The sequence below is a fragment of the Camelus bactrianus genome, chromosome 17 (assembly GCF_048773025.1).
Source record: "Camelus bactrianus isolate YW-2024 breed Bactrian camel chromosome 17, ASM4877302v1, whole genome shotgun sequence".
Taxonomy (NCBI): Eukaryota; Metazoa; Chordata; class Mammalia; order Artiodactyla; family Camelidae; genus Camelus; species Camelus bactrianus.
The window spans coordinates 38,304,927-38,317,677 of NC_133555.1; the positions used below are offsets into that span (position 1 = coordinate 38,304,927).

General features: G+C 43.0%; 1 protein-coding gene across 10 annotated transcripts in view; it reads left to right on the forward strand.

The window, feature by feature from the left end:
* ANO10 (anoctamin 10) overlaps positions 1–12,751 on the forward strand; it is a 221,950-nt gene that overhangs the window by 43,300 nt on the left and 165,899 nt on the right. For 3 of the 10 annotated variants that reach the window (XM_074345110.1, XM_074345111.1, XM_074345112.1), the window contains 2 exons: positions 8,057–8,209; positions 11,921–12,118. In XM_074345110.1, coding sequence (XP_074201211.1) covers positions 8,071–8,209; positions 11,921–12,118 — 337 coding nt within the window. In that variant the 5' untranslated portion in view covers positions 8,057–8,070. Of the gene's footprint in view, positions 1–207; positions 523–572; positions 702–8,056; positions 8,210–11,920; positions 12,119–12,751 lie in introns of those variants that run through there. The other 7 variants (XM_074345107.1, XM_074345105.1, XM_074345114.1 and 4 more) reach the window with 6 other exon arrangements.

Consider the following 12,751-nt stretch of genomic DNA (forward strand, 5'->3'; position numbering starts at 1 on the left):
AGCTGGAAAAGAGGAAAACGTGAAGGGGCGTATTCCTTTGCGTATCGCCCCCGCATTGCCAGTGACAGCCCAGTCCCACGAGGCCCCGCCTCTTCCACTGTGGTCCCGCCCCAGTCTGTTCCACAGTCCAACGAGGCCGCGCCTCCCGTACCATGGTCCCGCCCCCACGTGGAGTGACAGGCCGTAAGGCACGCCTCTTCCTTACCAGGCTCGGTCGCCACTCGGGCCGACAGCCCAGTTAGGCCCGTCTCGCTTTTCTGGAAGCAACCCAGTCCCTGCCCGGAGAGACACACCGCCAGGCCCCGCCCCTCCTGGTGCGATCCTGGGCTAAGTCCCGCCTCTCCCGCTGGGTCCCGCCCCCGCCTGCGCGTGAATGCGTCTAGGCCCCGCCACGCCCAGCGCTCGGAGGCTCCCGCCCCACAGGCCCCGGCCCGCCCCCTACTCCGAGCGTTGCTCGCCCGGCCTCCGGGTCTCGCCGGCTCTCGGGCCCGCCCCCGAAGACGTGGAGCGCCGCGGCGGCCGGTGAGTGGGGCGGCGGAGGGGGGCCTTGGACCCCCTGGCTCTCGGCGGCGCAGAGCCGGGGTCAGTGCGAGTGGTTGAGTCCCAGCTGACTTCTTCTTGGCCGCCGCCCTTCCTTCCCGGAGTACCTCTCGGGGACTGCAGTCCCGGGAATGGGAAGTGGGACCGGGATGGACGCAGAGGTTGGGTGATGTTGGGGTGGCGGGGAAGGGAGCATGAAGGTGGGAGAGGCAATCGCAGGTGGAGACTGAGAAGAGCCGAGGTTTGGGGAGGGGTTATGGGTCTGGGGGTGGAGAGTTGAGTAATGGAAAAAACGTGGTGAGACTGAAATTGGTGGCTGCTGGAGTAGGGATGCGAAGGTTTGGGGGTGCTTCAGAGGTCTGGGGAATGAGGTGAGCGAGGAGGGAGGAGTCGGAGAAGCAAAGTGAAGGGCGTTTTGGGGAAGGGCCGGCTCACGGGGGCCGGACAATCCGGGGAGCAGGGAGCGTTTGGGTATCCCAGAACGGGTGAGCTTGCACGGTTCTGCTCTCTCTCACATCGGGGAGCTCGGGTTTCAAGGCTTCCACCTGGGACACATCGTACAGGTTAAGTAATAGATGCAAGTCAGGGGCAGTGCCTGGGACACCTGAGAAATGTGGATGGAATGGGGTGCCCTCTTATAGGCTGTTTTAATTTCACTGGTGCCCGCACAGCGCCAGCGTTTGTGTGCCTTCTGTAAAATCCTATTCCAGCAGCCCAAGTGTATGGAGTTCCCACACTTAAAAATTCTGAGTTGAGGTTTATTGAGACTCAAAAACAGATGTATCACATTCCCTTAAATCCTGCGGAATTTTAATTTTTAAAAATCCGATCCCGTGAGGTTTAAAATAAAAAGAAATTTCTTATCGGCCTACTTTCAATTTAAAGTCACATAAATCTAGAGAACTAGATGTTTTCTGAGGGCCATAATTCTGTATGATTAAATTTTGTAAGTTCCAAATTAAAGTAAGTTTCAGATTAACTGTGTAGATCATATCTATTCTGACCAGCTGTTGCTGAAAGAACAGTAGAATTGCAGATGAGTGAAATTTACAAGATCTAAAATAATGGAAAGGGATAGAAAAGTCCTGGTAAATTGGAGAGTGTGTGCTTAAAAAAAAAAAAAACCGACTCAGTGAAACCTTTTTTGCACTGTAAGAAAAGTTGGAAGATAGAGACCAGTGTAAGGGTGAAAATGAAAACTGTAATTTCACTAATCCTAACATTTTGGTGCAATTCTTCTTAATTCTTTTTGTATTTTTTGTGTATGTAAATATACATATTACATAATTGGGGTCATATTGTTGTATTACTTTGTATTTTGCTTTTCCCCCTTAGTATTTCTAAAATTTTCCTTGATCATTAAACATTCTCCCTAAACATCTTTTTTTAAATGGTTGTATGTTCATCGTGTGAATTCATTCTTTTATCACATATTAGAGTTTCAGTAATGTGCCAAGTCTTGTGCTTGGAGAGGAGATTGAGGGTTGCTGTAGGTTTTTGGACATTGTTCCGGCCAAAATAAGCAAAATCATGGCAGTATCTGGGGTACTGAGAATAGACAGAGAGTACAAGTGAGAGGAGGAAGTATGCCTGTTTTGCCTTGCTGGTCAGTCCACAGCAGGATGCATGTGATTCTGTGCAGAGGTGGCCTTGGGTCAGTGCAGCATCTAATCTGGCCGGGGCCTGTGCTCCTGTGGCCAGACCTTTTCACCCTGTTGTGTCCCATCTCTCCTACACCTTCTTGTGGAGTCTTGAAGCCACGAAGTTCCCCAGGGAATGAGCCTCACTAGCTCCCTGACATGGTTGTCACTGAGAAACCCTGTAGTGAGGCTGGGCGTGTGCAGAGCTGATGTCCAGTCTCAGATCTGCCCATATCTCACATAACTCTCAAGGCATCTGCCCTGGTCTCAAGGAGGGGCTATTCCACAATTGATCTCATAATTATGTGCCCATCATAGGGTTTGGAGGATGCGTCTAAGTTATCTTACACTTTGAGGCCTCTGGAGGGGTCCTGTCCCTTTTCCTTCTAGTGCTGGCCACTAAAACTGCAACTTTTCCCCTAGGAAATCTCTCTCATCCAACTCGATCAGTGTTACCCTTCATTTTTCTCTAACTGACATTACCCTTCATTTTTCTCTAACTGACACATTCCTGTTCTGCTTCATGACAGAGTAATTTTGTCATTTTGGTTCGTGTTTCTCCTTTGAGTCTGAAATAAGATCATTCCTAAAGACAGCCTTGGGCATTTTATGATAGTTCCATTGGCTTTTTTCTTTACCCAAACTCAGGAAGAGAATAAAGTGTCCATTATTCTTTTTTTTTGATCCTTGATAAATTATACACACAGCACCTCCCATGGTTGAACTCAGTGTTTCAATCACCACGGTCAGGATTTAGCTCTTACTATAAGCTGGTGATTCCAGTAGCTAATGTAAAAGCCACACGAGGCCCGTTCCTTTGTAGGTCTCCTTTAGCCCTGTGATAGAGGCTAAAGTTCAGCACCTGATAAAGAAGAACAGAGTTGGGGTGAGGGTATAGCTCAGTGGTAGAGCGTATACTTAGCATGCGAGAGGTCCTGGGTTCAGTCCCCAGTACCTCCGTTAAAAAAGAACAGAGTTTGGGATGCTGTCTACTGATCTGGTACCGAAGGCCTGTGGAACCGAGGCTGTGTCTATGCCTGATAGTTATTCCTGGTGGCCATCCTAGCTGACAGTCTGGATAAAAGAAAGGAATTGGCTGTGGTAGCAGAAATCATTCTCCCCTCTATTACCAAGAAATCAGTGTTTTCAGATTGGCCCCAACTGGAGCCATGAGGCCATCTCCTGTACCCACACTTGAAGCCTTCATGTCTCTGCTTTTGGTGTTTTGGTCCCACGTGCTAGTCCAGTGTGCTTGGTAGTGGTGGAGCAAGCCCCTGTAAGACCCTCTGGTAAAGTGGATTTCAGAACTCATTTTAGCCCGGGCTGCCATGAGGCTTCTTACTTTCACCATCTTACACCTGATATTCATGCCATTGGGCCAGCCAGTGTGGAGAAATGGGATTAGAGCAGGCCTGGATCGCACTGGCCAGTGAACTGAACAGAGAGGGGCAGGCCTCCCCCAAGGAGAGGGCCATGCCCAGAGATGTTCCTGTGCAGTGATGGAAATTCCCTGAGCAGACAGTACAGGGTTGCAGGGACAGGAGGAAGAGAGCTCAGATGTTGTAAGAAGGGGTCCAGCCTCTTAGGTATCCCATGCTGTAAGGACCCTGTGATCCAATGGATGGCACAAGTGTGGAGCCACTGAAAACAAGGACTGGAACCTCCAAGAGCATCTTCTGTCCTGGAGCCTTGAAGGGGTCAAGGCTTACCAGGCTCCACTGACAAGGCTTAGTGGGCAGTCTGCCCCACTGCACAGGGCTCTCATCGCTTTGGGGCAGAACCCAAGCAACACTGGCACTTGTGTGAGCCCGTGAGACTTGAATGAGCTCAAGCATGCAGCTGCCTAGCTGTGGCAAGGCCAGCGTTATTTTTGTTGGTGAGACTGTACACAACCGTTACTGGCTATATATTGGTTGTATAGTTCATAAAAAGGTGGGGGAAAGGTCTTAGGTCTTTTGCATATGGCCCGGTGTCATTCAGAGAGCTCTGGATTTCAGCCTTATCTCTGCCACATTGGGTGTATGACTTTGGGTTGTATTAACATGAACTAGTGCGGCCGTGGGACTCATTGAGCCCAAGGCTCCTTATGCTCTAAAAAATCTCTCCTTGTCCTGTGTCTGTGGTGCTTTTGTCCATCTCCTGTGCAAGAGCTGGAGGAGGGCAATGTGCTAGGTACTGAGGCCGTTCATTGTATGCAGCATTGGGCAGAAGCAGTTCATTGCTAACCTTCACTCACAACAAACAAAACAGTCTTTAAAGCTGGGCAGCTTCTTTTGTACAAAGTACGTTTTTAATCTGGAGAATAAAATGACTATTATCCTGTATTATGTAATTTTATAGGTATCATTTGGTCTTTACTACAATGTATATTTTACACTTACTGTTGAAAATGTGAGGCTTCTGTACTGTTTTACAAATACAGAAGCCATTTTTTTTCTAATCATGAGAAATAACTGCTCACTGAAATGCAAATCAAAAAGAAAAATGTCAAGAAGAAAATAAAAATCATCATAAATCCTATGACCTAGAAGTGGCAGTTTGGAGAAATATACCTGACTAGTCATTGATGGAATTTGTATTAAACACACATATCCACACCGTGACTCATATGTGTGTCTAATACACACATGTCACATGTGATGAATACCTATGTGTGCACACGTGGTTAAGGATGTGATCTCTGGCATCAGGCTGCCTGCTTTTGAATACCAGCTTCCCTGCTTGGTGCTACGTGGTGTGGACAAGCTGCTTGACCTCTTTCAGCACAGTTTTCTCATCTGTAAAATGAAAGCATTAAAATTCCTTTTTCACGGAGTTGCTGTGAGAATTAAATGAGTTAATTCTCATGTAAGTGTGTAGCCCAGTGGTTTGCCTGCAGTGAGTCCTCAGCAAACGTTAGCTAGCGTGATCATTTTGACATTACTGTGGATTATATACGTTCATAAATGGGGTCATACCAAATTTGCATTTTTACCTTATAGTATGTTATGAAATGTTTTCCATGTTAATATGGTCAGATCTGTACCCTTGTATTAATGACTCTATCGTAGAGTTAACACCATACTTTATTTAGCCAGTCTCCTGTTGGACTTTACAGGAAAGAAAGAAAAAAAAGAAAACTGTAATGAACTTCTTCTAGGTACAGATTTGATTTTATTATATTCGGGGTATAAATTCCCAGAACTAGCATTGTAGTGTTGAATGGTATGAGTATTTAATATTGTTTTTCATATTGCTGCTCTGCTGTCTGGGAAAGTCATGTCAAATCATAACATCTGGCAGCAATGTGTGAAAATGCCGGGTTTTCTACTCCTGTGCTGGACCTGGCCGCTGTCCATCTTTCAACAAGTCTGAAAAGGGGGAAAATATCTCATTGTCACTTTGTATCTCTTTTATTAGTAACTTTGAACATCTTTTCCAGTGTGTGTTGTCCACTTTGTATTTCTTCTTTGTGACCCGTGATTTCAGTTTTTTTGGTTTTTTTGTTTTGTTTTGCTTTTTTGGTCAGTGTGTAAGAACTCTTTGTGTATCAGAGATTGTGACATTTTTGTCTGTAATATCTTGAAAATCTTGTTAAGGTTGTTCTTCAAGTAGTGAAAGGCGTGTAGTATCTCAAAGGAGAGGAAATCAATGAACTAATATTTATTTTGAGTTTCTAGGTAAAGGTCATATACATGTTTGGAACCAAAACCTGCCTTTAGTTTCTCAGAAAGATTGTTTTATGACCTGGTAATTATGAATAATTATCACTCACATTAGGCAAGGCATAAAGGTTAAAAACCTTTGGCTTTTGCTGCACGTCTGCGTACGCCCTGGTGCACCCTTCATGGTCCCCTTCACCTCACCATTCTTTCTGTCTTTGCTGTTTGCTCACACAGCCATTCTTCCCATGTCCCAGGTTAGAAACCTTGGAGTCATCCATGTATCTTTTCCAAGCTGAAGGCTGCCTGGTTCTCAGCCTGCCTTCCCAGAAAGTTAATTCTCTCTCTGCAGGCTGCCCCTACCCCTCTCCTCGGGTTATTGCTATGTACTTAGCCCGCGTATTAGAATGATCTGATGGACACCCACTTCCGCTGTTGGTGGTGAGCCCCTCAGAAGCAAGGTGTAGCCCTTTTTTTCTTTTGTACCTTCGGACTCCTTCAGGGCTTGGCTCTGAGTTAGCATGTGGCTAGTGGTTAATGTTTGCTGTTTTTGATGTTTCCATTTAAAAGCTGATGATGGTAAGCCTCAGATGTCTACTGGTAGATTAACATTTTTTCCCCCAACTTTTTGTTATGAAAAATTTCAGAAGTACAGGGGAGTTGAAAGAATACCAAGAAGAACCCCCACTAAATTTACCTTTTGAGATTTGTATAACTCTGACACATCCTCTGCTCAGAAACCTGCAGTGACTCCTTGCTGGCTGTCGGGTCAGATGTAAACCACAGCATACTGTACCCTTTACGGGCCGCGGCTTACTAACATCCGACTGCCCTGCTGTGGTCAGGCCTTTCCTCTTGCTTTATTGATTTTACACCTGCTAATTTCCTGTGTAGACATGCTTCTCCCTTTGATTGGCCATAACTTTTGCACGCTTAGTGTTCTGAGGTCTTGTAGCTCTAATTGCTATCTGTTATCATTCTTTCATTCTGTGTAATCCCTGAGCATATCATTAGCTATTTGGATGTGAAAACTTGGTCCTGTTCTGACCTGGCTTCCTTTGTAGAGCCTAGCATGCTGACTTTTGATGTGGCTGAGACCTTGAAATAGCATTCCTCATGTATTTGTAGAATAACTTGAATCTGGCATTGATTTATAACACCTGGGTTGCCCCAAACAAAACTTAGACTCAGAGAAAAACAAAAGCTTATCAGTCTAAGCCAGACCACCTGGAGGTGTTTGAGCAGCTTGCTGCAAGATTGTGATTTCCCCCCAAGAAAGGAAAGATGTTCTGTGTTGTTGGTCGCTCCTTCTGTGATTGTTCCTAAGAATTGATTTGGACTTGTACTTTGGAGTCATTAAAACTTACATTAAGTACAGAATTAGAACCATTAAGTCTAAAGTCTGAAAATTGCCTCTGTTGAGAATTACTGAGTTAGAAAGTCATGTGAGAAACATTTCAGAGGGAGGCCATCAGGCCTTAGTGACTAATGCCATTGGTGGGTCTCCAGGTTGACTCCAGTATTTTTCAAGCTTGGGAACAGAGATAAAGATGATATCCCTGAGAAAGTTAGGGACATGAGGGAGGGAAACTGCTGCTGGGGGCTTAAAATGCACACCAAAACATGAAACTGGACTATGTCAATTCCCTGCTCATAGTGAATTGGTGACTCTCATTGTTTACTGGACAAAGCCCAGTTCCTTTGAAATCAGGTTCCTTGTTAAATACCAGCTCATTCCCCACCTCCCTTCCCCCGACACAGAGTGTGGCTCCAGCCACACCTCATCACTTGTATTTCTCTGGGTCTCTGGGCTATTTTCCATCATTATTTTGTAGGGGAACACTATTTCCTCTCCTTAGAATGCCATCCATTTGTCTATCTGGCAAACTCCTATTCATTCTTCTAAATCCCCTGCTCAGGTCACATTGTCTATAGATACATTCTTACTCCTCTTGTGAGAGCACATTTCCCACCGTTATCCTTCACTGACCTGAATGTCCCCGCTGCTGTATTCTGAACTGCTCATGGGAAAGGACAGTGTCCCCTCGTCTCTGTACAGGGCCCGGCTTGCACACGTGCTTTGAACCACTGGTCAAGCCGGTAGTGTGACCCGTCTAGATCATGAGAAATTTTCTTTTATCTCAGAAGTCAGAATTAAGTTTACTTAAATACAGTTTATATAGTTATCTCTTCCATTATAACCTGTGTTGGCTTTTTATTTCATTTAATTTTCAGCCAGGTTGTCAAAGATGAAAGTGACCTTATCAGCCCTGGATACTCATGAGAGTTCTTTCACGCCTTTGGTGGTCATAGAACTTGCTCAGGATGTCAAGGAAGAAACCAAAGAATGGCTGAAAAACAGAATTATCTCTAAAAAGAAAGATGGAGGTGAGTAAAAGAAATGTGACTCAGGCATAGGCATGCTCAGTGACCAAAACTGTTTTCACATGTGCTTCACAGTTTTTATTGACATATTTTTAAAATCAGTTTCCATTTCTTTGCTCTTTATTATTTATCTAGGATTTGAAAAAAGGTCTTAAATCAACATTAGACTGTAAGCAACATGAATGATTTTCTTCACAGCTATAAACTGTGCTTGTGCATAGTAGGTGCTTAATAAGTATTTGCCAAATGAATGATTTTCAGTAGTTTGAGTATTCTTTCTGTGTCTGTTATGATGCTATGTGAGAGAGAAATCCGCCTTTGCCTGCAAGATGTTACTGTTGGGGTGAGGAGACTGAATGCCAGTTCCAGGAAATTGAAGGAACAAGAAAAAAAGCTAATGAAAGAGCTGTTACAAAACAGTGCATGATACTTAAAACTTCATTGTATGAATACTTGCTAGAAATGAAAAGGGAAGGAAGAGGTGACCCTTGGTGATGCTTTTCTGGGTGGTAAGGAGCCAAAGGTTAACCCTCTCCCATAGGGGGAAAATGGGTCTAGATCTGGGTGAGAGGGTGGAGGGTGTTTTACATGAGCAGGCACTTCATAAAACTATGCAGAACAACCTTTAAAACTTCACCGAGTCTCCAAATAGTGGACAAAATTTAAATAGACTCTTTTTAAGAAAGACTTGGACTTTCTTAAAAATAAAAATAAAACTTTGAATCAAAGTAGAATTTTAAATTTTTTTCAAACAATTGAACCAAAAAAAAAAAAATCAACCTTAAAAATAAGAATACTTGCTTGCTGAAATCAGAGGTGTTTCAGTGGACTGGAGTCCCTTTAAAATTCCTGTGGCGTCAGAACATTTGTCTTGTCTTAGAGTGAGAGATGCCAGTGTATTCCCAGTCATCTTCTCTGCTCACTGCATGGATTTAGCAGGGAGGGACACACAGGGGTGGGGAGGGGATGGGCATCTTTATACTGCTGGGCCAGTCGTAAAAGGACATCCCGAGAAAGTATTCTGACTCTTTTCAGGCAAAGGTAGTGTATTTAACACTCCTGTTTACTTCCGTTCTCTTGCAAACTCCTATTAAATTGACAGTGAAGTGATTTTTTTTAAGAGAGATCTAAGTCCACATTGACAGAGAAGAATGGAGATGGTATAATAGCAGCACCAGTTTGGAAGCTAGATAACAGGTAGCTGAGGAGTAAGTGACTTCTCAGACTTGAGAAAGCAGAGCTGAACCTGGCAGGGGAGAAAACTGAGGTGCAGTTTTGTTTACACTGCAGAACGTTTCCTGAAGACTCAGGAGTTAGTGACACTACGAGCCTATGGAGGTGGAAATAGAATTGGTACCGAGGAAAAAAAAAATTGGCTGAGATCTAGTTAAGAAATAGAGTTCTCTTCTGTATCCTACCACACCAGCTGAAGTCTCTGCTTATTATTCTCTAGAGAGGTCAGATGCATGGATTTTGGCATGGGGGCTTTATGCACAGTTGGAAACAGATTCTGTCCTGAAAATAAGGTATTTAATTGAATATTACCCTTATTTTCCACCCCATCAATCTCATACCTAATTTAGTTTCCACAATGTTAGCAGCTAGATTCAAATCATCTAGGAAGGAGATTAAATAATCTTTCTTTGGGGAATCTGAGCAACTGAAGACAAAATAACTCAAGGTGCAGAAATCAGAGTTGGAAATGGAAAATGACCTGGCCAGACTACCTTGCATTCAAGGCCATCTTTGATGAGCTCCATCTCAGCCTTTAGAACTCGTGTTTTGCCTCTTAGAACCCCTCTCTTGAACATGAGCATACAGCAAAACAGACATCACCGGATATCTGAGGAAAATCTTTAATGTGAAAGAGAAAGTTAAAACCAAACAAATAGATAAAAGCAGCAAACTATGTGGAAGGAGAAATCCAAAAGAGAATTAAAAACTCAATTCTCAGAGCTGTGAGGAGGTTAGACCACCTATAAACCAGGAGTAGAATATTGTAAGATAGTCATTTAGAAAAAAGCCCTTATAAAATGAAAATATGATAGCAAAATTTAAAAGCTCAGTAAAAGAGAAAATAATTTTGAGAAAACCTTCCAGGAAGTAGAGCAAAAAGGTAAAGAACTGGAAAATATGAGAGAGAAAAATAACGAAGTCAGAGGACTAGTCCAGGAGGTACATGTCTGAATGAAAGGAGTTCTAGAAAGGAAACGGAGGAAAAGGAGAGGAAGAAATCATCAAAGACAAACTCAGGCTCGGTGCTGTGCTCTTTCAGATTGAAAGGCAATACCCAGCACCGTGCATGGAAACAGCGTGTCATTGAAGAGTTTCAGAGCCCTGGGGACAGGGAAGATACTACAGACTTCCAGAAAAAAGAAAATAGGTCAGATACAAAGGCTCAGACTTCACAGAAACACTGGAAGCAAGGAAACAGTGGCATAATATCTTCACTTCTGAAGGAAAATGCTTTCAATCCAGAATTCTGACACCCCCCTTCCCCACCAACCTGCCAACAAGGTGTGCGGGCAGGGGCAAGAGAGATTTCCCTAAGATAATGATGTAGACAGGCTATCTCTCATGTCAGTGTATCAAGGGAAGACTTAAACAGTTGGCCGAGCTTGGGGGATTGAATGATCAATAAGTACATAATAAACTAAGCAAATGCTGAAACAGACGTTTACCAATTTTGGCAACAATGGTAACTTGTAGGGAAGGAAACTTGTAGCATATTGTGAGGCTCAGCTGTAACATATGCAGCAGTCGTAATAATGAAAATACTAGAGATGGAAGGAAAAGGATGATATAACTATTGTGAGAATGGGGTAATGGAAATGGGGAACAGACATGATGAAGGTGGGTTGAAAGAGAGCTCAGTCCTCATTTGCCAGGGTTTGAAACAAAAATAAGTAACTCTATAAGCGTGTTGTTTGGTGACGTGAAAACAAAGAAATCACCTGAACACGTTGAACGTATTGCCTCGGTGGGGGGGTATTTTTATAATTCCTGTAAAGAGGATAAATAGTAAGGAAATAAATGTACCTTAAAATGTTTGATGTAGGTAGAAACTGAAAGCTAGAAAAACTCCTTTTTCTACATCATCCTTTAAGTAAAATTATCGCACATGCAGTATCGATAAAATCACAGTATTTACTCTTAATGCTTTATGAACCTATTTAAGAAAAATATCATTAAACTTAATTGGACGTAGACACTATGGGAAAAACCATAGAAAACATATTGCTCTTTAATATTTAATATTTAACATTCACAAAACCTGTTACATTCCAATGTAATGGTGTTAAATTTGTGGCATTTTTACTGGGGTATTTTATTTCAAATTGATTTTCTTAAATTTGGTCTGTTATTTTTATATTAAACTATATCCTTTTGCTCCAGATTTTTGCTTAGTGCAGTTTTATAGCTAGAGCTAATAACTGCTGGATTCTGATCTCATATCTGCTTCTTATTTGAGAAACTGGCTAGCCACTTATTATGACATTTTCCAGTTTTGGCATTTATAGCAAAAAGCTATAAAGAACTGCCACCCCCAGCTTACTTATATTTTTTGTTTATTTGAAAAATGGATTTAAATTGTTAATGTAATTTTTTTCCTTTTACCAAACTAGAAACATAATATTTATTTAGAAGCCTTTTTGGTTTTGAGACTTATGTTCTCCTCTCTCTAAACGTTGTGCTTATCTTTTGCTTCCAAAGGTGCCCAGCTGTTGTTTAGACCGTTGCTAAATAAATATGAGAAAGAAACGCTAGAAAATCAGAACTTGTATCTTGTGGGTGCCTCGAAGATTAGATTGTTATTGGGAGCAGAAGCAGTGGGGCTGGTGAAAGAGTGCAATGATAACACCATGAGAGCCTTCACGTATGGAACCCGGCATACCTTCAAAGGTTTTGATGGTGAGTTCCAAGATTGTTTCTACCAGAATCAGTTTATCAGAGAAGTTTTTGATGAATAGATCGGGGCTCAGCAAACTATTTCGGTAAAGGGCTGGGGAAAATATCTTAGGTTGCATGGACAAGATGATGGGTCACAATTATTCAACACTGCCGTTGAAAAGCCGCAGCAGCCTTAGACCATAAGAGATGAGTGGGTGAGGCCGGGCTCCACTAAAGTTTTACTTATAAAGCCAAGTGGGGCTAGCTTGGGGGTTGCAGGTTTACTTTGCAACCCCAGGAATAGATGAACATCAATTAGATTGACACATGTAACTTATTTTTATTATTCTAGTTTTTAGAATGGTTATGGTTCACTGGTGTGATATAATGAACACAGTGCTATTTCAATATCCCAATCCCCATTTCCTGGTAGGATAACTGGTTCTGTTCTGCCTCAGAGGGGATTCCAGCAGACAGTGGTTTCTGGGAAGAACTGAGAAAGCCAGGGTGGCAGTGGTATCAGAGTGGGAGTTTGCCTTCAGAATCAAACTGGTCCCTTCCAGGGCTTCCAGAATTAGAAGATGTGATTAGGCTTCTTCAGACTCACTCACTTTGGATTTTTACATACATTACATAGTAAATATATGATGAAGG